The 22,115-nt window shown below is 43.1% G+C and overlaps 1 protein-coding gene across 5 annotated transcripts in view; it reads left to right on the top strand.

Moving 5' to 3' along the window:
* The window catches only part of SOBP (sine oculis binding protein homolog), a 155,597-nt gene that overhangs the window by 71,788 nt on the left and 61,694 nt on the right, over nt 1–22,115 (top strand). For 3 of the 5 annotated variants that reach the window (XR_014248191.1, XM_082404732.1, XM_082404730.1), the window contains exon 5: nt 18,602–18,697. The exons of the other annotated variants lie outside the window; for them this stretch is intronic. Coding sequence is in view for 2 of the 3 variants with exons in the window: in XM_082404732.1 (XP_082260858.1) it covers nt 18,602–18,697 (96 nt within the window). In the remaining variant the exon portion in view is untranslated. The remainder of the gene's footprint in view (nt 1–18,601; nt 18,698–22,115) is intronic. 5 annotated transcript variants of the gene reach the window in all.

The raw sequence follows: 22,115 nt of genomic DNA, 5'->3' as shown, positions 1-22,115 counted from the left end.
TTTAAAAATTGTCCCTTGCTAAGGGAGCTGACATCTGCCACTCTCAGAAATTAGAAATGACAGATGCCCTGAAGGGTGAAAGGCTGTGGCTGATTTTCTGTAAAAAATAGAATCTACTCAGACTCCACTCTTCACCAGACAGCATTGTCTAATCCATGCATTTAGTGGTGGTTTCAGGTAACGAAGGAAAACAGGCAACCTGGTTGTGCTTGTTAACACTGCTGTCTTCTCCTGCAAAATAAAACCCAAACCGTTCTCTCTCCCTTTCCTAAGATTTAATGCAGTGCCCTGTGTATCGGACCCAGCAGGTGATGGAGGTTTGTGATGAGATACTTGATGGTTGCAAAATCCTCGTTGTTTGTTCACCCTTTGAGGCCCCTTCCATCTGCAGTAGCCACTTTCCCTCTCCACCATGGGAGAGAAAGAACACAAGCATTGAGACTTTTGAAAGGGAAGAGAGTGGAGTTAAACTGAAGAGAGAAGAAGTTCCTGTCTATTTTAGCCAGGCTCTTTAGGGAAGGGGAGCTGGAATTGGAACCAGAAAGCAGTGAGAACTGAGGCAGCTTTAGGGCTTGGCTTCTCTCCACCTCCTCTCTCTTGGTATCTCTGAGTTTCTCTGGCTCTCTGCTCCATGTTTTTCTCTCTAGCAACCAGACTTCGTTGCTTCCCCGCAGTTCCTGATCCTCGTCACTTCAGCGCACACAGCTCCATCACGGCCTCTCCAGCTCCTCTCAATATTGTGATCTTTCAGTTCAGGTCCCATCCTTACCTGTTGTAGTCTCTTGCTGTGTTCTAGTTCTCGTTCCTGAGAGAGGAAATCTGATGGAATCGGTCTGTCTTTTTGCAACAGGGCACATCGTGGGTTGCTGGACAGCTTATCTAATGGCTGCCCTTGGGTCATGTGCATATCCTTGCTCCAGTCAGCTAAGGCTGGGTCACATGGTACAAAACAGGGTACACAGTCCCTTGGAAAGGGATGTGATAGGTAGACACCTTGACTGATATCTCAAGTTTACTGCCCAACATTTATTGAGTGTTGACTTGTGTCAAGCACCTTGCTAGGTGTCAAGGGTGATCAAAAGCCTTTCATTCATTTCCTATTTATGTAGTAAGGAGGAAAGAAAAAAAATGACTACATCTAGAAGTGGATAAGAAATGGCAGGAAGCACGTGGGGAAGATGGTAGAAGTATAGGGTTTAATAATCTAGAACCAGACTTGTGGTTCTGATCCAAAAGCACACTTTCTTCCTCTTTAGTCTTGCTCCTTGAGTGTGAAATTGAAAGATGGACGGGACCTTTAAAATGACTAAAAAACCCTATTGAAAGCCTCCCTCCAGGGCTCAGCTAAATTCCATCTCCTCCTGACCACCTTCAGCCCAAAAGGATACCTCTCTCTCATGGCCTTGGCAAGCAGGGTACATATTTAAACAAGAATCTGCCAGTTTTTTCCTCTCTTTAATGTGTGTATGTCTAATCTTCTTAACCAAGCAGAAAACTCCTTGAGAGAAGGGGCCAGATCTTACATAATTCCCATAGTTGATGAGATAAGGAAAATGAATTCAGAATGCTGGAAGAAGTTCATCTAAGAGGAGCCTTGGTTAAGGATTGAATGTATACTGTGTGTGAAAATGCAATCCAGTCTCAGAATTTGGTTAGTAAAATATGCAGGTATTTTGATGATACAAAACAAAATAGCAGTACTTGAAATGCCCAAAAATATAGGCTTTGAGGGGGTAATCTCTTGGTTGAGGAAGGACGTTGTGGCGTAGACAGTGGTTGCTCATTCAGGGGTGAGCTGTGATGCTGAAGGTGTGTCTTTGCCCTGGCAGGCCTGGCATGGAAGGGAGGTTTGAAAGGGAGAACTAGTAAAGAGACTCTGAAAGTAGCCCAGAGGCTCTCCCCTGGCTCCGCCTTTTCTGGCTCTAGTGTGGGTGTGTAGGAGGAGGGGCAGTATTTAAACGCAACTGGCTGGTTCTCTTATGACCTTGTCCATTTTAAGGACCTGGGGCTTTATCCAAGTATGTAATATATTTCTTTCCCTTCGGTTTGCATAGACTTCTCAGAAATCTCCATTAAGAATTTCAAATATATCAGTAACAATCACACACTGTTGTCAATAGGTAGAGTTAAATGGCAAGAGTCACTTCCAATGATTGACTTTCTTCTGTATATTTCAACAAATAAAAAAAAAAAAGGCAGCCACAAGAACAAAACAAAGAAGAATAAGACAGGACAAAGTGCTGAACCGTGGAAAGTGCGGTGAAGTTGCCTGTGGAGTCCTTATAAAACACAGTCTTTTAAATATGTATTTTATTGTTTCTAGCAACTCGACAAACTAAAAACATATTGAAAATGAACAACTGACTGAAATAAGCCAAAGCATGCCTCAGGCAACTCCAAGCTTCCCACCAGTTTGGGGTTGACTTCCGTCACTCCTAACATGTGTGAGAGGATGATTCTGAATAACATGGAATTGAAATCACGAATTCTACACACAGATTAAATGAGGGAAGGGGCAACACACGCTTAGCATCATTAAGCCTGTGGCTCCTTTACAACCTCTGATGTTGCATAGACGAAAGGGTTAGGAGGGGAGAGATATGTCCTTGAATAAGAAAGAGCTGCCAGCAGATAGTGGGGACTATATTGGGTATTACCCTGGGGACCCTCTGCTCTTTTCCTTTTATCCCTTAACCAGTCAGTATCTTGCCATGAACCCCATATTATAATTCTTTTGTGCCTTCAGTTGGATCACCTGGTTACATCTCAGTATCTTCATTTTGAAACAGGGAGACATTACCACTCTCAGCAGGCTGAAGAAGAGCAATGGAAACCTTGATGCATTGACCCCTGTAAAAATTGTCTTCATTTATTAAAGAAACCTTTACACTCTCGCACCTTTTCCCTAACACATGTACAAGGCTAACAGAAAAGAAAGGAAGAGCCCTGATTTAAAGGGAGAATGGGTTTTTATATCAATCTCCTTAATTAGGGACCATTTATTTTAAAAGAGTTACTTCAAGAAATCATACTTTATTTGGGGGTCAGGAAAAGGAAGAGTGAGAAAGAAGGAAGGTCAGAACAATCCAGCACTTTGGCCCTTTTACATCCCACATATACAGGGAGTTCTGAATCCTGAGCAGTATCAGATTTTGCTTTTAGAAACACTTAAGGAGTGAAAATGTTGCCATTGACTCACTAGGGGCAGTGGCATCCCGTTGCAGCATGGTCCGCTAGAGACCTCAGGAGGAAACAGAGCACAGAAATAGCCATTTCATCACTAGCCTCTTCCAAGGTCAATCCGAGAAATTTCACTGATATTTTTTCCATATAAATTTCAAGCATTCCAAAAACTAAATCGGCAATGGATACAGGCAGAGGTTCCCCAGGGGCATCGTGTGTGTAGAAGGGAAGCCCGTCCATTGGGCCTGAAACCGCAGGATGAAGGGGAATGAGATAAATGCTGGCTGTGAGTCCCTCCCTGCCTTGCAGAGCTGCCTTTGTTGCGATGAGTGTGAAGCACCCGCCTTAACTTTTCGTTACTTTGGCTTTTTTGGCTAGTGTCGCATCTTATAAGTCACAGTCTAGCTTCTCCTGTCCGTGTTTTTACTGCACAGAAGGTTTCCCAATTTGCAAGCGTTTGCAGCACGGCTGGGCCCGGAGATAAAACAGAATGTGTATGTAGTACAGCATGCATTCAACTGATGCACAAGATTCTTTCCACCATATGTGCAGAGTAGTGTGCTTTTCCCCCCGAGGTGCCACTGCCAAAACTGCCAGGAGCGCCTGAGTAAGTGGAGGAGAGACACCCCAAACGCAATGCGGCACCAGGCCTTGCCACCTCCTTGGAAAGAGACCCTTGCTTTCAACACCCACCTGCATTTTTTACCCCCCCTTTGTTAGCTCATCTGTCCCACTCTTTTCCACTCACCTTACACAGTGCCCCTAACCTCATCCTGCTCCCTCAGCCTTGGTCCGGGGTGCCAGGTGTTGTTGAGGCCGGTATGGAGTTCCAGCTGCCCTTCCGGTAGGAGAGGAGAGGTGTAATTAGCACTTACGCTAATGAGGATAACAAGACTGTGGTTAAAAACTCATCAGTTACAGAGGAATGACATGAGAGGAAAACCAGCTGATTTTTTTTTTTTCTTCCCCGTAAATGTGTCTTGTCCTTCATCTCATGCATAGCATAGCTTACCAAGCCTTTTTACAGGAAAGGAACGTTAGTCTGGTCTTTATAGGTAAATCTTCTGGTGGAACTTCTTTTATGATAAGGAAAAAAAAAGATAAGAGATTTAAGATAATTGTACTTTTCACTCCTTGTATCCTTTAGCTGAAGTAAACCAATTCAGAGAGTTTTTTGGTTAATTGTATTTTACTTTCATATTTGCTGCTGAAAATTTGAATCGTCACTACTTTTGGCTTTACTGGAAACTTGTTTGTTTGAAAGCATACAGTATTTCTGACCAAAAAATGTCTGCTCAACTCAAACTCAAACTCTCTTCGTGATCTATATGTATCGGTGTAATATGGAGGTTATAGCCACTCTCTCACTAAACCGAGTGTGGGTAACAAGTACGAGCCCTGCTTCACAGATGGGAAACCAAGCCACAGGGCAGTAACTGCCTTTTACCTGTCCTTTAACTTCTTTAGCCGCCAGTCTGGGAGGTAGGGCTCCTCCACCCACAGGCCCTGAAACAAGAGGGGTTGGGTTATTATATTTGCTGAAGCATAATAACAGTGCTATTATAATCGATCTGTTGTTACTAAGTCATTATCTCAACTTGCTACATTGATTTCATGTGATTTGTTTGCAGGCTTTCTTCCCCAGCATGTTAACAAATAACCTTTGGGCAAATGGAAAGTGTGATTTTTGTGCTTACATTGTTTGTGAGTGCTGATGGATTTGCTACTGTTGACTGTACCACAACGTAGAACGACACATGTCTCCGTATAGGCTACCTGTGTGGTACCCCACCTTTCCCGAGCAGTAGGTCCGGGGAATTCCTTGCCTGGGAGGATAGGCTTGGAATGGCAGGGCTCTCGGGTTTTAGGGGTCTTTTGTCACTGTGGGGTCTCAGGGAAGGTGATGTACACCATGGGGGAAGGAATAGGCTGATGGTAGATACTGCCCTGTTCATGTGGAAATCTGGGTGGGCAGGCAGTCAGGTGGGTGAGCACCTCTGGGTACTCAAGGAGAGGCGAGGGTGATGTGTTCTGGAAAGATCAAGGACAGGAAATGGTAGGGATACTGAGTTGCCTGGGAGATCCCACAGACCATCCATGGTGGCCCTGTTGGAAGCTTCATTCCTAAGGGCAGGGACCAGGGGAGAAATGTCCTGCATTTTAGCAAATTTATCGTGGAGTAGGAAAGGCTTCTCAGCCTCGGAGAGCATCCTTGGCTGGGGAGGAGCACATCAGAGCCTCTCCTTCAGGCCGTGTTTTATTTATTTATTTTAAATTTATTTATTTATTTTTGGCTGTGTTGGGTCTTTGTTGCTGCACGTGGGCTTTTCTCTAGTTGCGGCGAGCGGGGGCTACTCTTTGTTGCGGTGTGCGGGCTTCTCATTGTGGTGGCTTCTCTTGTTGCGGAACACGGGCTCTAGGCGCGTGGGCTCAGTAGCTGTGGCGCACGGGCTTAGTTGCTCCGTGGCATGTGGGATCTTCCTGGACCAGGGCTCGAACCCGTGTCCCCTGCATTGGCAGGCGGATTCTTAACCACTGCACCACCAGGGAAGTCCAAGCCCTGTGTTTTAGAAGCACATCATCACTTTGCAATGGTGGCGACAGTCGCACTGGGGCTCGACTCTCATTCATTTGGTAATTGGTTATTTTAACACAAACTGTGACTAAGGAACATGATTACACACCTGTCAGCCATATGACGGGAAAGAGAGATGTCTGTGAGCAGGGGAACCGGCTGCATTTCCACCCGGGTCTCCGTGGAGTCTTCTCCATCAAAGATGTCATTTTTCATTTTTACCTTGAAACAAGACAGACATTATAGCTACTGCCTTGTCTGTATCATTTATAGGAATTGCTGCCACAGATGCTAATCTAAACCAATTCTGATTATATCTTTGTAGACATCGGATCCTAGAGCAGGAGGGCAGGATGTAATATAAAGAAACAAATGAGCATAAACATTATATGGTACCCGTATGGCAGCTTCCTGTGACAGGGCAAGGGGTGGAAAGAAATGAAAGTGTTTTGTACAAGGAGGACATTTTACTTTAAGATGAAATAGATCAGTAAAATAAAAGAAAGCTGTTTCTGATTGTACAGGTGACTAAGTGGAGGAGGGGATTCTCACTTACGGCTAGGGGATTGCCAGGTGATTCAGAGTCCTGTATAAGGGTTGGGAAGGAGGGATGATGTGTCTGAAAGATGAGAATAAACACAATAAGAAACAAACACACAAAAAAACCTCAAAGGCAACAATATTGAACCAAATTCTAAAACAAATAAGGACCTAATAAAAGTTGCAACATTTAGTTTTAAAAAGCCCTAGCCTTTTGAATAAGAAAATAATATTCACTCATTTGCACATTTTCTGAAAATGGTGAACCAAATATTAGATTGTTTGGAAATTCTTCCTCGCCTTTATTTGTCTGCTCCTATCCATCTTTGGTGAGGCCATTCAGTTTGGAAAGAGTGTGTGGTCACCACGTATACATGTCCAACCTCTGCTGAGCATTGAAATCAGCAATTGATACGGGTGTCCTCTATCACTGAGTTAGAAACAAAGTTGATACAGGATGAAGTTAGTAGCTGGAAAATAGGGAATAAAGGGGGATGATGTGAATGGTAAAGAAGGGTACCAGCAATAAAACATTGGTTGTTAATTTGGCAGTAGTGTGGTGAAGGTGGTGGAATTCAACATGTAGCAGTCTCCAGGAATCCCAGGCTGCTTATGTGGGTGGGAGCTGCCCAGTGAGGGTGGAAAGTTTCTTGATGGAGATGTTACTCATGAAACATAAGAGGAGATAAAGAGGTAAGAAAACAAAACGATGCCTTATTTGCAGAGGGCACAATGGGTAGTCAGATGGCAGAAGAGAGATAGAAGCCGTCATTAAGTACCGATGCTGTGTAGGGGGTTAGGATCCTGATTAGAGGGTGTGTTTATGCATTTCTAAAAGCCCTCAAACCTTCGCCAGTGTCTTCGCCTTTGCCTTTGGCTGCTGACCATGCCCTATAGCTGCCTGCAACTTGATTTTAATCAAGACTTTAATGGTAAGAAAAGATACTGAGTCACTATGGCCTTCCTGCCAGCTGAGTTTTTCTCTCCAGAAAAGAAGTGGGCTTGTGAAATTTAAATAACTGTCATCTATTGAGTTCTTACTCTGTGCCAGGCATTGTGCGGGACATGTGATGGATTTTCTCATTCAATCCTTGCAACGAATTTCTAAGCTGGATGTTATGTCCCCTGTTTTTATTGGTAGCACCGGAAATCACACGCAGCTCGTTATTGGCACCAAATGGCTCTCCTCACCCCTTTCTGTACGAACATCTTCAACCAAATGGCACAGGGGTGCTCAACCTTTCAGAATTTGCTCTTGCTTTTTCTCGGTTTTTACTTCCTCATAATTCTTGTGTGTTTATGAGAATATTTTCTACTCCTTACTTTTTGTGGTTTACTTTTATTTACCTTTCAAATTTATAATTATTTAAAAATCTAAATTTTAAATAGGATATAAATGTATGATATTTGACACTCCAAAAAGTGTATGGTTAGACCTTGGCAAGGGATCGTTTGATCTATTGTTATCATTGAACTTCAAAAATTAAAATGTGTTGAACGTGTGGGCTGGATACCATTCATTTTGGATACTTAGTTGTAGATGCTCAATGAATGATGAATGAGACCTCAGGAAAAAATTATGTAAATGCTCTTGTCATTGCTGTCTGTTTTCTGTGAAGTCACAATGCCACACAAAGTGGTTTGGTATAAATTTGGAGTAGTGCAACCTACAGTTTATGAATTTGGGCAAAACATTTTAATATAATCCGAAGGCAAAGGTCTGTCATTCCTTAAGGCAAAGAAATGAATGAAATTTCTTTATCACACTAGGATACTTGATTGCATCCTGCTTGTTATTATTAATAAAGGAAAGCTAATACTAGTAATAGTTATATCAACTGATCATTCTTATTCCCCTTTTACTATTTTCCACATCAAACCATAACAGTTTTCTGTTCTATGCTTCGGCAAGAGCCACAAGAAGAGTTTTATGAATTTAGAATCCTTTGTCCTTGAAAACATGTCTCAGTCTATCTTGATATCCAAGAAAAGATTTGGGCTCCCACTCTCACCTTAGGATCCCATAATCTTATATTTGTAGGATGAAACCAAAATATAAGAGAGATTTGAAAACAAGCAGGCCCCCTAATGAGAAGTCTGTCAAGTTCAAGGATGTGTCCTTCCCCATCTCCATGCAGAGTTTCTCCTGCTGCTGTACAAGACTCCTCGGCACACTCCCATTTCGATGTCCACTCCTCACCCTTTCTCCCCTCCCATCCTTCCCCGTCTCTGCCCCATACCTCAAGGGCAGAATACTTGGAGAGGCCATTGCCCTCCACCTTGGTGGGCTCAGGATTTCGGTCTGCTCAGGCTTTGGCTGTCTTCTTGTTGCTTGTGTTGGCTGTGGTCTAGTAGACTGCCCCTCAGGCCCTTGTGGGGTGCCAGCTTCCATGACCACCTCCATTTGAGCTGCGTTGGGCATCAGTGCTTCACCATGAAGAAGGGAGACCACAGGGCAAGATTTCCCTCTTTCCCACCAGGACCCACAGGGACGTTTGAGCCATCATTTCTCTGCCTTCCGAAAATGTCTGCAGTTTCTCTTGCTCATTGTCAGCCAGGCTTCCTCTGCTGGCTGTGCCGCTGTGGAAGAGCCCCTGTGGTGTGGAGACAGGAGCCTGTGCCTGCTGTCGAGAGACCTGCCAAGCTTTGTCTTTATCAGCTCTTTAGCTTTGGACAAGGTACTTAACTTGGCTACACTTCAGATTCCTTGCTGGCAAAATGGAGGTGATAATGGTAATACAGACCTCATAAGGGTTTGGGGAGCTTTAATGAACTGAAGTCTGCAAAATTCTTAGCATGGTGTCTTGCACAGAACAGACTTGAGTCTTGTGTTACTGTCAAAGTGACTTCTATATTGAATTTTCTTCCTTTGTGGTAAGAGCCCTGTGGAGCGGTCGCTGAGTTGGAAGTTCTGGAAGTGGTAACGTTCTCTCCAGTGCGGTCCAGTCTGTGGTCTGGGAACCTCCTTCCAGTGGGGCTACCACTTATCTCATATCTAGAATCACACTGGGCAGCTGAGATACCAGGGTGCAGAGGAACTGGAATAGTTAGGGAATTTTGGTACCAGAATGGTTGGGTGAGGGAGGGATTAAAACAAATGGGGGGAAGGGGGAGGGCCACTCACTGTGCAGGGAGCCTACACATCCCCTGTTCTCAGTTATTCTAAAAAGGGAGAGGACGTGGAGACCGAGGTCATTTTCTGTCTTTTGTCACCTGGGCTTTGATTCCAAAATATACTTCCTGGAAGTATAATAATAATAATAAATAATAATGATAATAGTAATAACGACAGAGGAACAAGTGTTAACTGAAATTGTCATCCATAAATGGACTTTAACCCGATACTCGGCTGTTGGCCTCGACAGGCCTTTCTGTCAACACCAGTCAAATTCTGCGTGAATGATTATCTCCTATTTAAACATGCCACAATCCCACCTTTTATTACCTCCATTCATCATCTGCAGAATGACTGGGCTTTAAAAACTAAGACTCCAGAGAGTGTTGTTTGAACAGAGGTTGTTATTCATGAAGCCTCTGTGCCGCCATCTTTGCATTTGGGTCCTCAGAGAGGCCGGTTGGTCCTGGGCTTGGAAGCCAGGTAATTTAGACTTTGTTCCTCTAAGCCTGATGGTGCCTCTGTTAACAGGTCAAGGTGCACGTGGATCGTAATTGGAGCTGTCAGGAGGACCATCCTGTTCAGAATTGCATTCTGACTTCACGATCTGAAAGACCCGGGGGCAGAGCCCATGGATCGGTCACCCTGTCTTTCTTCTTTGCTTGCCTCCTCCACATAAATCACAGCACTGCTCCAAGTCAGTCAGAACATTTGTGTGGACAGTGCACAGTGACACCTAGTCCTGGTCTTTCTTCTTCATGTTCAGGCCAATTTTAGATCTTTACAAACATTGCATAATTCACAGTTCTGTTTCTTGCTAAAGAAATCGTATCTTTAAGACAAACTGTACTTGGAGCACCGTTATTGGATGCTGACCATAAAACTGTCCCAGGCCAGAGCAGTGACCAGAGGAGCCCTCCTGTGGCTGTCCAGAGTGGAGGACCAGAGTGGCCGGTCCAAAGCTAAGTCCATGAGGGATTGCAAGCTCCAGGCAGGCCAAGTGCACAGATCAAAGGGCCCAAGGCAGGGCCAGAGTCAAGGGTGAGAGTGGAGAGCTGGGAGTGGTATGGAAGTGGACTCAAAGCCAGAGCTGGTAGGGAACCAGTGACAAGAGTGCCAGCTGATTGCTGAGATCAGCCTCTGGGTCTCTACAGTCCCGCTCTGCACGTTAGTGGGCACCCAGGGGATGGGGTTGACTGCGGCTTAGCATATGAACTGTCCAGAGAAGATTTAGGCAACCCTGTTGTATCTGCACCTTGATGATGGCATTTCTGTGGTTGCTGGTCGGAGAAAAGAAAGTCATCTGTGTTTCCCTGCCTTGTGTTTCCCCTCTAGGGTCCCAGGGTAATAGATGCAAATGAATAGTGAAAAGCCAAAAGGCAGGCTATGGGCCGAGGTGGGACGTGGGGAAGGGGAGCAGTCAAGGAGTCTGGATAATCCACTGTGGATCAAGGGTCCTGGGATGGTCAGAAGCTGATCGGAATGTGATGGTGATGTCGCTTTAGCTGAGAATTGAAAAGAAGGGGCCACACACCCCAGTTGCCGGGTCTTACCTGTGGTCACTTTGGAAAAACAGTTCTTACCAAACAAAGACACTCAGGTGACCTGACGAACAGCAGTGCAAGATGAATCCAGAAGGGTCACCTGTTCGATAAAGGGAAAATAGATTTAAAAAAGGAAAAGCAAAAATAGGGATTTCAGAACAACTTAGCAACTGCTCTGATTATTCCAGACACAGCTGTAATGTGCTGGTTTGGGGATGATATATTTTAGTCTGTGTGGTAGCTGTATTTCAGGCTGATGTGGAATCTTTTGCCGTAACTGTCATGCAATCCATTAGGGCCCTGAGTGAGGGCAGCCATTAATCAGGCGCGAGATCAGCCCTGTAGCTTCATACACTCGCAGGTCTGAGCAGCTCTGACCTGACATCGTTTAAGGAGATGCTCATGGAGTCCATAAACATGATTCGATTCCCATTATCTTCATGTTGCATGTTTGTTACCGTTATTCTTTGAAGACTCCAAATTGGATATTAAAAATTTATGATACATATAAAGGTTTGTATGGAGTGAAAAAATAGCAGCAGCAAATAGGTCCATCTCATCCATCAGAGATGTGTGAGCTGTCAGAGGGGCCTGAAGAGGTACGGAGAGAGCCCCTCTGCTTGCCAGTTGAGGAGGATGGAGAATTAGGAGGAACTTCGCTGGGGAAAACAGCTTCTCACTGGCCCACATGCTAAGTGGGAATTTAAATACATTTTGTTAAAAGAACAAAGTAAAACAGCACCGCTGCAGAATCCCACAGTCAGTCTTCAGTGACAAGCTAATGAAAGGGAGAGCAAAGGATCGTGATGCAAAGATTGGTAGCAACATGAATTGAGCAGATGCCTGGTTCCACACACTGAAGTTTCTGGGTGCCTGGGGCATCTCCAGAGCAAGGAGCCTGATGCCAGGTGGGAGGCCTCGGTCTAGAAAGAAAGCTCTCTGCCCAAGCTGCATGCATACACAATCCTGTCCATGACCCATCTGCCTTCTGATGTTCAGTGACTTGAATATGTACCTACATAGAAACAACCCATCTGTAGAGGTAGGCAGCTCCGAGTAGAGAAAAAAGGGCACTTCTGGGTCTTACCTTAAGGAAGGGCAAAGGATTAATGAATCCATTCAACATATATTTATAGGATTGTTATACAAGGTACTCACTGAGCATGGGGGCTTCATACATAATGCACGGTCTCTGCCCTCAGGCAGTTTCCATTCTGGTAGGGAAGGTGAGAGAGGAGTCCTAACTGGGGTGAGTTACACCAAGGAGTCCCAGATGGACTTGGGGCACTATGACTAGGTGAGATAAAGAAACTGGGAGCGAGGCACCAGGTTGGTTGATCTAGGAATGGAATTTTGGGGATGAGAGTTTCGTAGGCAAAGACCAGAGGTTAGACTGATCTTTGTTAGGCAAAAGTCAGTCCAGGTGGGAGGTGGAGGAGAGAAACATATGGGACAAAAGGATTATTGGCTAAAGTCCAAATTGAGTACAGGATCTTCAGGCTAAGACCCTAGTGTCTAACCAAGTGGGAGGGACACTAATCAAGTTGGGCAGAAGTTCATGGAATAGTCGGTGATGGTCCAAGTGTGAGGCAGATGAAGTCAGAAAGCTCCAGCAGAGGCCTGCTGAGACTCAGTATGGAGAGTTCTCCTCGGTTCAGGGGCAGAACATTCACCTCTGGGGACTGGGGTGCAAGGCAGAATGTCCAGTTGCTAGGGTTAAAGGATAGGAACTCATTCATTCATTCATTCATTCTCTCACTCACTCACCATTTATGGAGTCTTTATAATATGCCAGGCACTAGATGAGGCCCTAGCAATTTGCAGCTGAATAGACCACAGTTTCTGCACTCAAGGACCACACAGATTAGTGGGGAAGGCAAACACAGAGATGGTCATAGTACAGTGCAATGGATGGAGTGGATATAGAGAGAGACGGAGGGGTACAAAGCCCAGCTTAGACCAGGAGGAAGAGGTCTCAAGTGGGTTCCTAAAGGAGCTGCAGTCTGAATGAAGGCTTAAAAGATGCCTAAGAATTTTCCAGGAGAAGGGGGGGAGGAGAGATGGAAACTGGTTTTACCCTGAGGAAATGAGGTAAGGGACAGGAATCCAGTTGAAGGGAACAGGGCTTTCAGTCATGAGGAATTGGGCCACCGAGATGAGAGTAACTTGGCGGTACCTCAAGTGGAAGCAGGAGCTACTATGGAGGCCTCCCTGTGCTAGTGCAGCCCAGGGCCAGCACTGGCTGAGCTTCACTGAGCGGCAAAGAAACTGGGCTGTTGTTTACGTCAAGTTCACAGAGATGTTCGTGACACGCTGAAAGGCCACATGTGGCAGCTGCCGTTTATTCCTCTCTGCTTCCTCAAGACAGTGTGTATAGACATTCAACAAAGGAAGTTCAGACCAGAAATGGTACACCAGAAAATGAAATTCCAAGGGTTTTCAGAAGTGGTCTCCCTGTGATAAATTCAATTTATCTTGAATTTTGAAAAGAAATTCTATTGCTTCTGGTTCCAAAAATTAGTTATAAAATCTAAATTTTTTGCTCTAGAGCTCTGCATCTCTAAGCGTACTCCTGCAACTTTGAGATGCACTATTTTTGATGTTCCCAAGTCTAGTCACCGCAGCACATGTGTGAGCTGACACGTGCTACATCTGCTAAAGGGCTGGAAAGCAAAGTCTGGAAGCTCTACAGCGCTCCCCCGAGCTCTGATTCCAGGCAGAACCTTTTCTTGTTTTCCAAAGAAGTTCTGAAATCACAATGACGGGGAGGTGTAAAGTCCCATTCCTCACAGGGAGGTATTAACTCCCAAGCCTAGTTATCTTTCCACTTAAATGTCAACAGTGTTAACCTTTTCATTGAGTCAGAAACATTGCACTTTTCTGGGGTGGGCCAGTGGAGCTGTTTTTAGAATGTTCCACATTTTCTAAAGGAATCCTCCAGAGGAGAAAAGTTGCTGATGTTGCTTGGATATGCACATGACACCAAGGCTTTAGCCCAAAGGAATACGTGGATTCTTTGAAAGAAGAAATAAAGTTTGCTGAATGTAAGAATCAGAATTTAAAAAGTAAATTAGTGACGATTCACAGGGAAAGAGAGGTGAAAATAAAGTTTGTTTAAGCCAGAGGTGTTTCAGGTAGAGAGAAAATTAGTCTAAGTTTCTCACATAATCTATTATTTATTCAAATGCTAGGCATGGCATGAAAATAGATGTATGACTGGCAGTGAGATGGGGAAATCCCCTTGCAGTTTAACTGAAGGACTTTAATTTTTATTTCTATTCCATGGCAAGAAGTGAAGCCTCCTTACAATAATAGATCAAAAATGCACCTTTGGTTTGACAATCACATTTGTAGTAAAGTGTGGAAAACAGTTTCCCGTTTGCTTTTCCCCATAGTTGGCATAAATATCTAGCATATTACTCAGAATAAAGCTGTTGAGAATAAGACCCATGGAGAGAGTTAGTTCATCATGACGTGTTTTGACATTCCTTCTGTCAGAACTGGTCACTTTATTTATTTATTTAAATAAATTTATTTATTTATTTGTTTTTATTTTTGGCTGCATTGGGTCTTCGTTGCTGCGTGTGGATTTTCTCTAGTTGAAGCAAGCGGGGGCTACTCTTCGTTGCGGCACGTGGGCTTCTTATTGTGGTGGCTTCTCTTGTTGCGGAGCATGGGCTCTAGGCATGCGGGCTCAGTAGTTGTGGCTCGCAGGCTGTAGAGTGCAGACTCAGTAGTTGTGGCGCACAGGCCCAGTTGGTCTGCGGCATGTGGGATCTTCCCGGACCAGGGCTCAAACCCATGTCCCTGGCATTGGCAGGCGGGTTCTTAACCACTGCACCACCAGGGACGCCCAGAACTGGTCATTTTAGAACAAAGTCAGACATCAGCACAGGTCTCCTGGCCCCAGTGGATACCATGAACTGGTGGTGGGGTGGTCCGCCTCGACACAGGCCATTAGAGGAGGCACAGTCCTTAGAGAATTCAAGAACAATAATGAAACCAGCCGAAAGTTGGTCTGCTTTGTGTTATTACCGTGAGCAGTGATTTCGAGCAGCTTCAGTGTTTACATACCCTCCCTGCAGGGGTCGTGGACTCCCTCTGTCTACACGCATGGTATGCCATTGTCTGCCACCCAAAATGGGGCAGATGCAGAAAAAGGCAATGGCTTCAATATACAAATGAATCTGAAGTGCTGAAATGAATCTGCGCGTAGGGTAAGGAAGTTCTAATGGATTTTGTCAGACGTTGCCGCAAGTTGCTGTGGAATGATAATTAAACTCGTTCCTACAGAGCGCTTACTATGCTGCAGTCAGTGGCTGGGGCCGACGATCCAGTGGCGAGAAGCCAAACATCATCCTGCCCTTAGAAAGCTTGCAGTCTGGTGGGGAAGACAAAAATTACAGCAGCCGGTGTAAGGGTGCACGTGTGTCAGGCCTAAGAGAGGGCAGAGTAGAGGTATTTGACTTGGTTAGTGAGGTTCAGGAAGGCCTTTTTGAGGAAGAGGTATAGTAGTTCTTCCAAGATTATTTGTCACACCAGAAACTAAAAATAAATAAAGAGAATTTTTTGCTTACAAGCAGCTAGTCATGAAATCTCTAAATCTTTGGAGTAAACCCCACTGCTGGAGACACATCCTGTATCCTCCTAGTGTTGCATAGCTGTTCACTCCAGTGGGCCTGGGGCCTGGCTGGAGGCCATGCTGACAAGTCTGCTCAGGGCCCCCTCTCAATACCCTCCCTCCAGGCACCCTCCTTACATCAGTGGTTCTCGGGCTGCCTGTGCATTACTATCACCTGAGAGCTTAAAAAAAAAAAAAAATCCATGTCGAGGCCCCACCCTGGACCAGTTAAATCAGAATCTTGGAAACATAGTGGGGAGGGGGGAGTTCAGGCATCAATATGTTAAAAAAAAAAAAACAAACACCCCAGATGATTCTCATATGCAGCCAGAGCAGAGAACTACTGCCTTAGATGAATGCACTTAATTTCACTTAGTCCAGTAATAATAATTTAAAATTTTACATTAAAAAACTTGAGAATGCAAAGGGAATTACGTCAGTGAGAGGTGTGTGAGTGCTTGTGTGTGCACACACACGTGAGGGTGATGGTGCTCGGTCTTCTTGCATGTCGTGTGCTTTCCGTCTCTGTGGCATGTGGTGGAAACACAGCGAACGGCTGGAGGATGGAATTTCTTGGACTCAAGAATCAGGTTGATTATCAGAGGCAGACCATTCCAAGCTCCATAGAGTGTGATGCAGAGGCAAATACACGGTTTAATAAAGAAGCAAATTTCTGCCTTTCTCTCTCCAGTTCTAATCACTCCAACCCTCCTCTCCTTTCTCTTCCACTGCTGTTTTATTTACTCTCATAAATTATGAGACTTTATATAAAATCCTGTAGCCCCTTTGAGGAAGCACAGTCAAACCTTAATGGGTTTTTTTGTCCTTTAAAAACATAAAAAGCATTGTGAGCACCTTACATGTAAGTGGAATGAATATATTTTTGCCACTAATGTTGAAAATATCCCCAGGCATCTGGTGTGTATGAATGTGTATACATAGTACATGCATAATAAACATCTTCCACCTTATGAATATTTATACACAAGATACATATATATTGAATATAGACATACATATGTAAATAGTAGCCCTTGTAAACTATATGCCAAGTATGTTTCCAAGCATATGCATCATAGTGCATCAGGAATATAATAAACCTACCACCAAGTTTAGCATATTTTGAGGTGGCGTCTTCTACAGAGTTGTGGTAGGGTCTAGTTACTAACCACGTATGGGTTTTTTTTCATCACTGAAATGTTTGTTAAGCACCAACTAAAAGTAAGGCGCTGGGCATAGTAGAGTAAGAAAGATGAAATAGATGTGGTCCCTGCCTTCAAGAGACCTGCACCTCACAGAGTGCCTTAAAATTCACTTAAGAATCTGACATGTTTGCTACCCATTGGCATCTTATTGCTTTTTATACAGCTGCCTTTTATGTATACACTCTGCTTTAAAATGGGCCCCATTTAAGGCTCTATTGGCTTAAACGCTGATGTAGCTGCATAGTAGAACTGATGCTGTGAGAAGAAAACATCACTGGTTTCAGTGCCTTGATTGGACATGAGCATGCTTACACATTTTTTCTGTTACACATAGTCCAATCCTGCATTTTCATTTTACTCTGATTTGGTAGAGGGGGGAAAAAAGGTAAAATTAAAAGGCACCAAATCCCAGAGATGTTTGTAAATCTCAAAAATACTTTTTGTAACCCCAGTATTACTACCCTGACAGTCCACTTCCAAATTCCATCAGTTCCCTCCCTGCAATAAGTGGCAGAAGCCTTTATTAAAGACATTCTAAAATGTACAGAATAGTGATCCCTTTCTAAAATGACAATCCCTGGTCTAGCTGAGAGCTCTGAGTGATACTTGTCAGGGGCAGATTTCACGCCATTAAAAGAGAAACAGTACATCAGGGCTGTCATCGCTATGCACAGATGTGTGCTCATTGTTTTCTCCCCCTCAATCCATACATCACAACAGGTAGTTCTCAGCTGTTCCCCTGGTGCCAGACATACATTTTATCTAAAAAGACAGCAGATAGAACTACCTGCTGCTTCCTGTGCGGCTCTCCCTGTGTTTCTCTCCCTTTTCCTACTTCACTTGGGCCTTTTAAAATCAGCTGGCAGGGAGCCAGGAGCTCATCATTTTAATGCAGTGCAAAATGGAATATGCATAATTATATGCAAGCCATATGTGAGGGAGACAGCTCAGCTGTGAATTTCAGGAGGCCAGGAAAGAGAGAGCAGTTAGGGCTGAGATAAGAGGAGTGCAGAGCAGAGTGCAAGTGTCACCCAAATGAATGGTTTAATGAGTGTGCTGCAGACACGCCTCCTTTCACCTACCTCTTTCTTCTCTCCAACTCCAAACCAGAAACCAATGGAGATTAGAAAGGGAAGACTGTATGCAAGGGGTATTGCTAATGGGTTCTGTTAATGTCTCCATTTAAACTTCAGCTTTCTTAATTAACAGTGTAGATGAAAATAACCAGTAACTTTTAATGCAGCTTCTTAATTAAATCTTTTTTTTTTTTTTTTTTTACTGCATTTGATTGAAGAATCATTGTTCTTACTAGATCATTGCTCCTTTTAGATCTTTATTTAAAAATTGAGGGGAATCAGTTTATCTCTAATAGTATTACAATGCAAAATATAACTATGCAAATTGCTTTTCTTATGGCCTTGCTATTAGAATTTTTTAAAAGTGCATTATCTAGAGATTGCTTAAGCATGCCAAAAAGTTTAAACACGTATGTATGTCATATAATCCTAAATGTGCAACAAAAGTCACTGGAAGTCTGAAGTGGTGGTAATTTTCAACAAAATTATTTGCTTTTGGTTTGTTTCGTATCATTTTAAATATTACACCACAATGAATTTGCATGTTCAAACTGAACTATGTAAAGAAAAATAAATCCCAAATTTTGATATCTAAAAGGCGTACTGCGTATTTAAACAAATTTCTTATTAATGTTGTGATTTCTGGATTCCCGTTTGTTTAATGATCTGAGCTGTTATGCTTTTAGCTTTTTTTCTTCCATTATTTGTAAGTCCCTAAATAGGCCATTATATTTCCCTTCAGGCTAGAGATGAAGATGGACATGCTGAAAATTTTCCCCAGCAGCACTATGCTAAGGAAACTCCAAGGCTTGCCTTCAAGAATAACTGCGAACTACTTGTAAGAATAACATACTTACAACAAGTCTAGAATGTTACTTTAGCACAGTGAAAACAGTTTTTGAAAGGGTTTGTTCATTATTACATAATTTTTGAAGTATTATAGTTTTTCTGTATAGAGTTCTAAATGCTAATTCTGATATCACTGAATATTAATTATAAGATCTCAAATTGTTTGCAAATCTTTTGTATCTGATTATAGAGCTTGGATGGCCCTGCTTTATTAGCTTGTTCTGTATAGTAGTTGATAAACAGCCATTTGGAGAATGGCTAGTAAAGTTAAAAATATAGAAAAAGACAGTTGATGTACGTAGCTTGGAAAGAAAAAAAAAAAATCCCATCCCCATCCCTCCTCCTACTTCCTAATTGTACACTATTTTAGGAGACAACATGGTAATATTTTGTTCTGCTAGGAAAGATAGCAGAGTTGACACGCAGTACTCCCTTTAGAATTCAAGTATTCCTACACTCTCTTGCCAAACTCAATCAGGCGCTTTCTCTCTCCTATGTAGAAGTCAAAGCAGCGACAGGATGCGGGGATGTTTCCAAGTCGTGAGAGAGAGGATCTCAGCTGTGACAGGGACTCTGTTCCAATGCAGGGTTAATTTGCTGTTCATTTTAGCATTTATAGCGAGACAAGATGAAAAGCGAGCAGGAATGCCTATTATATTTCTATTAAATGAATCTGTTGGGACCTAATGTTCTTGATTAGCTTTTGAAAACTAGTGCTCTGCAATGCATTTTCTGTTTACCTAAAGTAAACAGAGAATGAATTGTCATTTATTTAGAGATTCAAACACTGCTTTTGAAAATGAAGTTTTATGAGGGATCTAGCTATGTTGTCCCTAAATGTTCTTTTCTTTTCAATTGCATTAAAGCAAAACATTTGCTCCAACTAAATGAAAACACTGAAAGAGAATGAGGATGCTCACTTGTTACATTTTGAGGTAGTCTCTTTTCTGTTTAGTTTTTTGGCCTAACAGAGCACAGCCCTGCCAGGTCTCTGCATTAGGAAATCCCACATGTAACAGTCTTTGGACTTAGCTCTGATACCAACTGTTCATTAAAAACAAAGTGTCCAAAGAGCAGGAGAAGAGAGAAAAATACAGTTCTTTCTCATTCTAGCCACAGGAGCTGGATGTTGACAGTAAGAAACTCCTTCCCACTCCACAGTTTGCGTGGTTACAATAGCATCACTTATTCTGTGTGTCGTCCCTTGACCAACCAATCCACAGGCATATTTGTTGCTTATAAATGCAGTTTTTTTCCCCTGACATTTTTACTCACCTTATATTTTATCTTAGGGCCCTTAAACGTCCAGGCTTGCTAGCATTACCTGTTTGGGGGAAACCCTTTTCTTTCATTTTCGTTTTAATGTTTTACTCCGTAACTCTGATTTTCCAGCAGAAGACTATAGGGGCCATTTATACTATGTTTTGGTATCAAAATGCTTTTGAGAGTAGCTTACTTCTTTTTAGAGATACTGGTAAAACTAATATGCCATATTTGATTTTTTTTTTCCTATTTATTGGAAAAATGAATGTGCTTGAGTTCTGGTTGTGGTCAGTTTATACTGGAGAAAGTAAAACATATATGTGAACATCTTTTCCAGCTATCTTTAGAGAAAATATATGTTTAGTCATTGCTGTGCTTAAACACGATATTGTGTTGGCAGTAGTTTTGAGAGATGGGTACAATCTTTGTCCTCTTAGTCGCTGTTAGAAATGCTTTATTTTGGTCAGCACACTTTCTTGTGATAAAAGAAAAAAAAAGGAATAGAGAGAAAAAACAAGTAAGCTTATTTCTCCAAGGAGAAATGTAATTTTTTTCAGTTGCAAGAGAAAGGATGGTGTTTGGCTGGTTATGAAGCCCTGAGAAGTTATGCTTCTATATGAAAATGATTTGTTCATTCGTAAGAGAGAAATAGGAAGTCCTTGGAGTTTTCTTAGTGCAGCTTAGGGCAAATTTTAAAAGACTTGGTGAGAGAAGATTGCAAGCCCCACTCCAAAGGGCTTTTCTTAGCTTAAGGGTGTGTCTGCCATCTTGCATGGTTCGCTAGAACAGGGGTGGCTTTAGAAAGTGGGGGAGCTCTTTGGAAGATAGTGATGGCTCTTGGAAGAAAGCCTTGAGGGCACAGGTTACTTCCAGGCTCCCAGGTGATCAGGAACACATGGCTGGAAGGCTAACCCTCTGGGCCACAGGTGCTGACAGAAAGTGCCCTGGCCAGGTAGATGGGACATGGCCTCTGACTTTATAACTATTGATTGTCTCTGCTTCTTGGAAGAGGAGGAATATTAAGTAACCTAAACAAAAGCAAAGTAGAATCGATGCCTAGAATACACAAGTGTGTGTAATCAGAAGGCACTGACAAAGAAAGCATTGGCTGATAGAAAAATCTGCTATGTGACTGTCGATTTCCTGTAGGTATTGATTTGCCCATTTAAATCTCAAACTGTGATATGTGCCTTCACACTTAATGTACAACACAGATGACTAGATATTTAGCTTGGTGGCCAAGATTCTTTGGTTGGTGACTGTGTGGCAGTTTCCTTATGCTTTTTATTAATTTTGAAAATGCAAGGCTGTCAAGATGAGTGACATTAAATAACACTTGAGTATTATTTGATATATCACAATTCAGTGTGGCCCCATCTACCTCTTCATAGATAGATGTAGGTATACACACACACACACACACACACACACACACACACACACACACACACATGCCTCAGGGTCTTTTGCTGGCCTCAGTTTATGATCAAAGCAAATAACTTTCAGTAAAAGAAAATGTGGGAAATTCACATCACTTTAACAATACAGCAACATGGCTTATGAGAGCCCAGAAGAGGGAACACTTAGAGCCAGCCTCAATGACTAGCCCTTGTCCCAAATTCCAACTCTGTTGCTAGTCCCTTTACCATTATTGCCTCATTCTTTTGGGACTAGAAGGCCTTCTCATTTCCCCTATTAAAATGCTCATATTGATGGTGGGAATTGCATTAAGAGCCAGAGTGGGAGGAGGACCTAAATCACACCTCTCTTAAGCTAGTACTTGCTCAGTTCTTGAAAGCCACCTGGGGTAACACCTAGCAGAAGTATAGCATACGCTGAGTCCTTGGAGGGAGAAGACTACTAGCTAGAAAAAAAGGAACGTTGAAAGAGTTTGGGGAAGGAATTGAAGACAATTGGGCCTACTCCCCAAGTGTTCTTAGGGGGCAGAGAGCATCAGTCCAGAGAGTGTCACTGTATTCAGGAAGAAGGTCAAAATATGGTCAAAGATTAGCAGCAATCAGTGTGGTATAATTTGGTTGGAAAGAAACCAGGTTTAGGAAGTCTGAAAGGGGAAATAAGAGAAAGGAAACTCAAGAGGAGAACAGCCTGTCTTCCTCAGTTCCAGATTCCCGGGTCATCACCTA

Source organism: Balaenoptera borealis (assembly GCF_965194805.1).
Source record: "Balaenoptera borealis genome assembly, chromosome: 9".
Taxonomy (NCBI): Eukaryota; Metazoa; Chordata; class Mammalia; order Artiodactyla; family Balaenopteridae; genus Balaenoptera; species Balaenoptera borealis.
The sequence above is the reverse complement of the archived record's forward strand: the minus strand, read 5'-3'. Positions and strand labels throughout refer to the sequence as shown.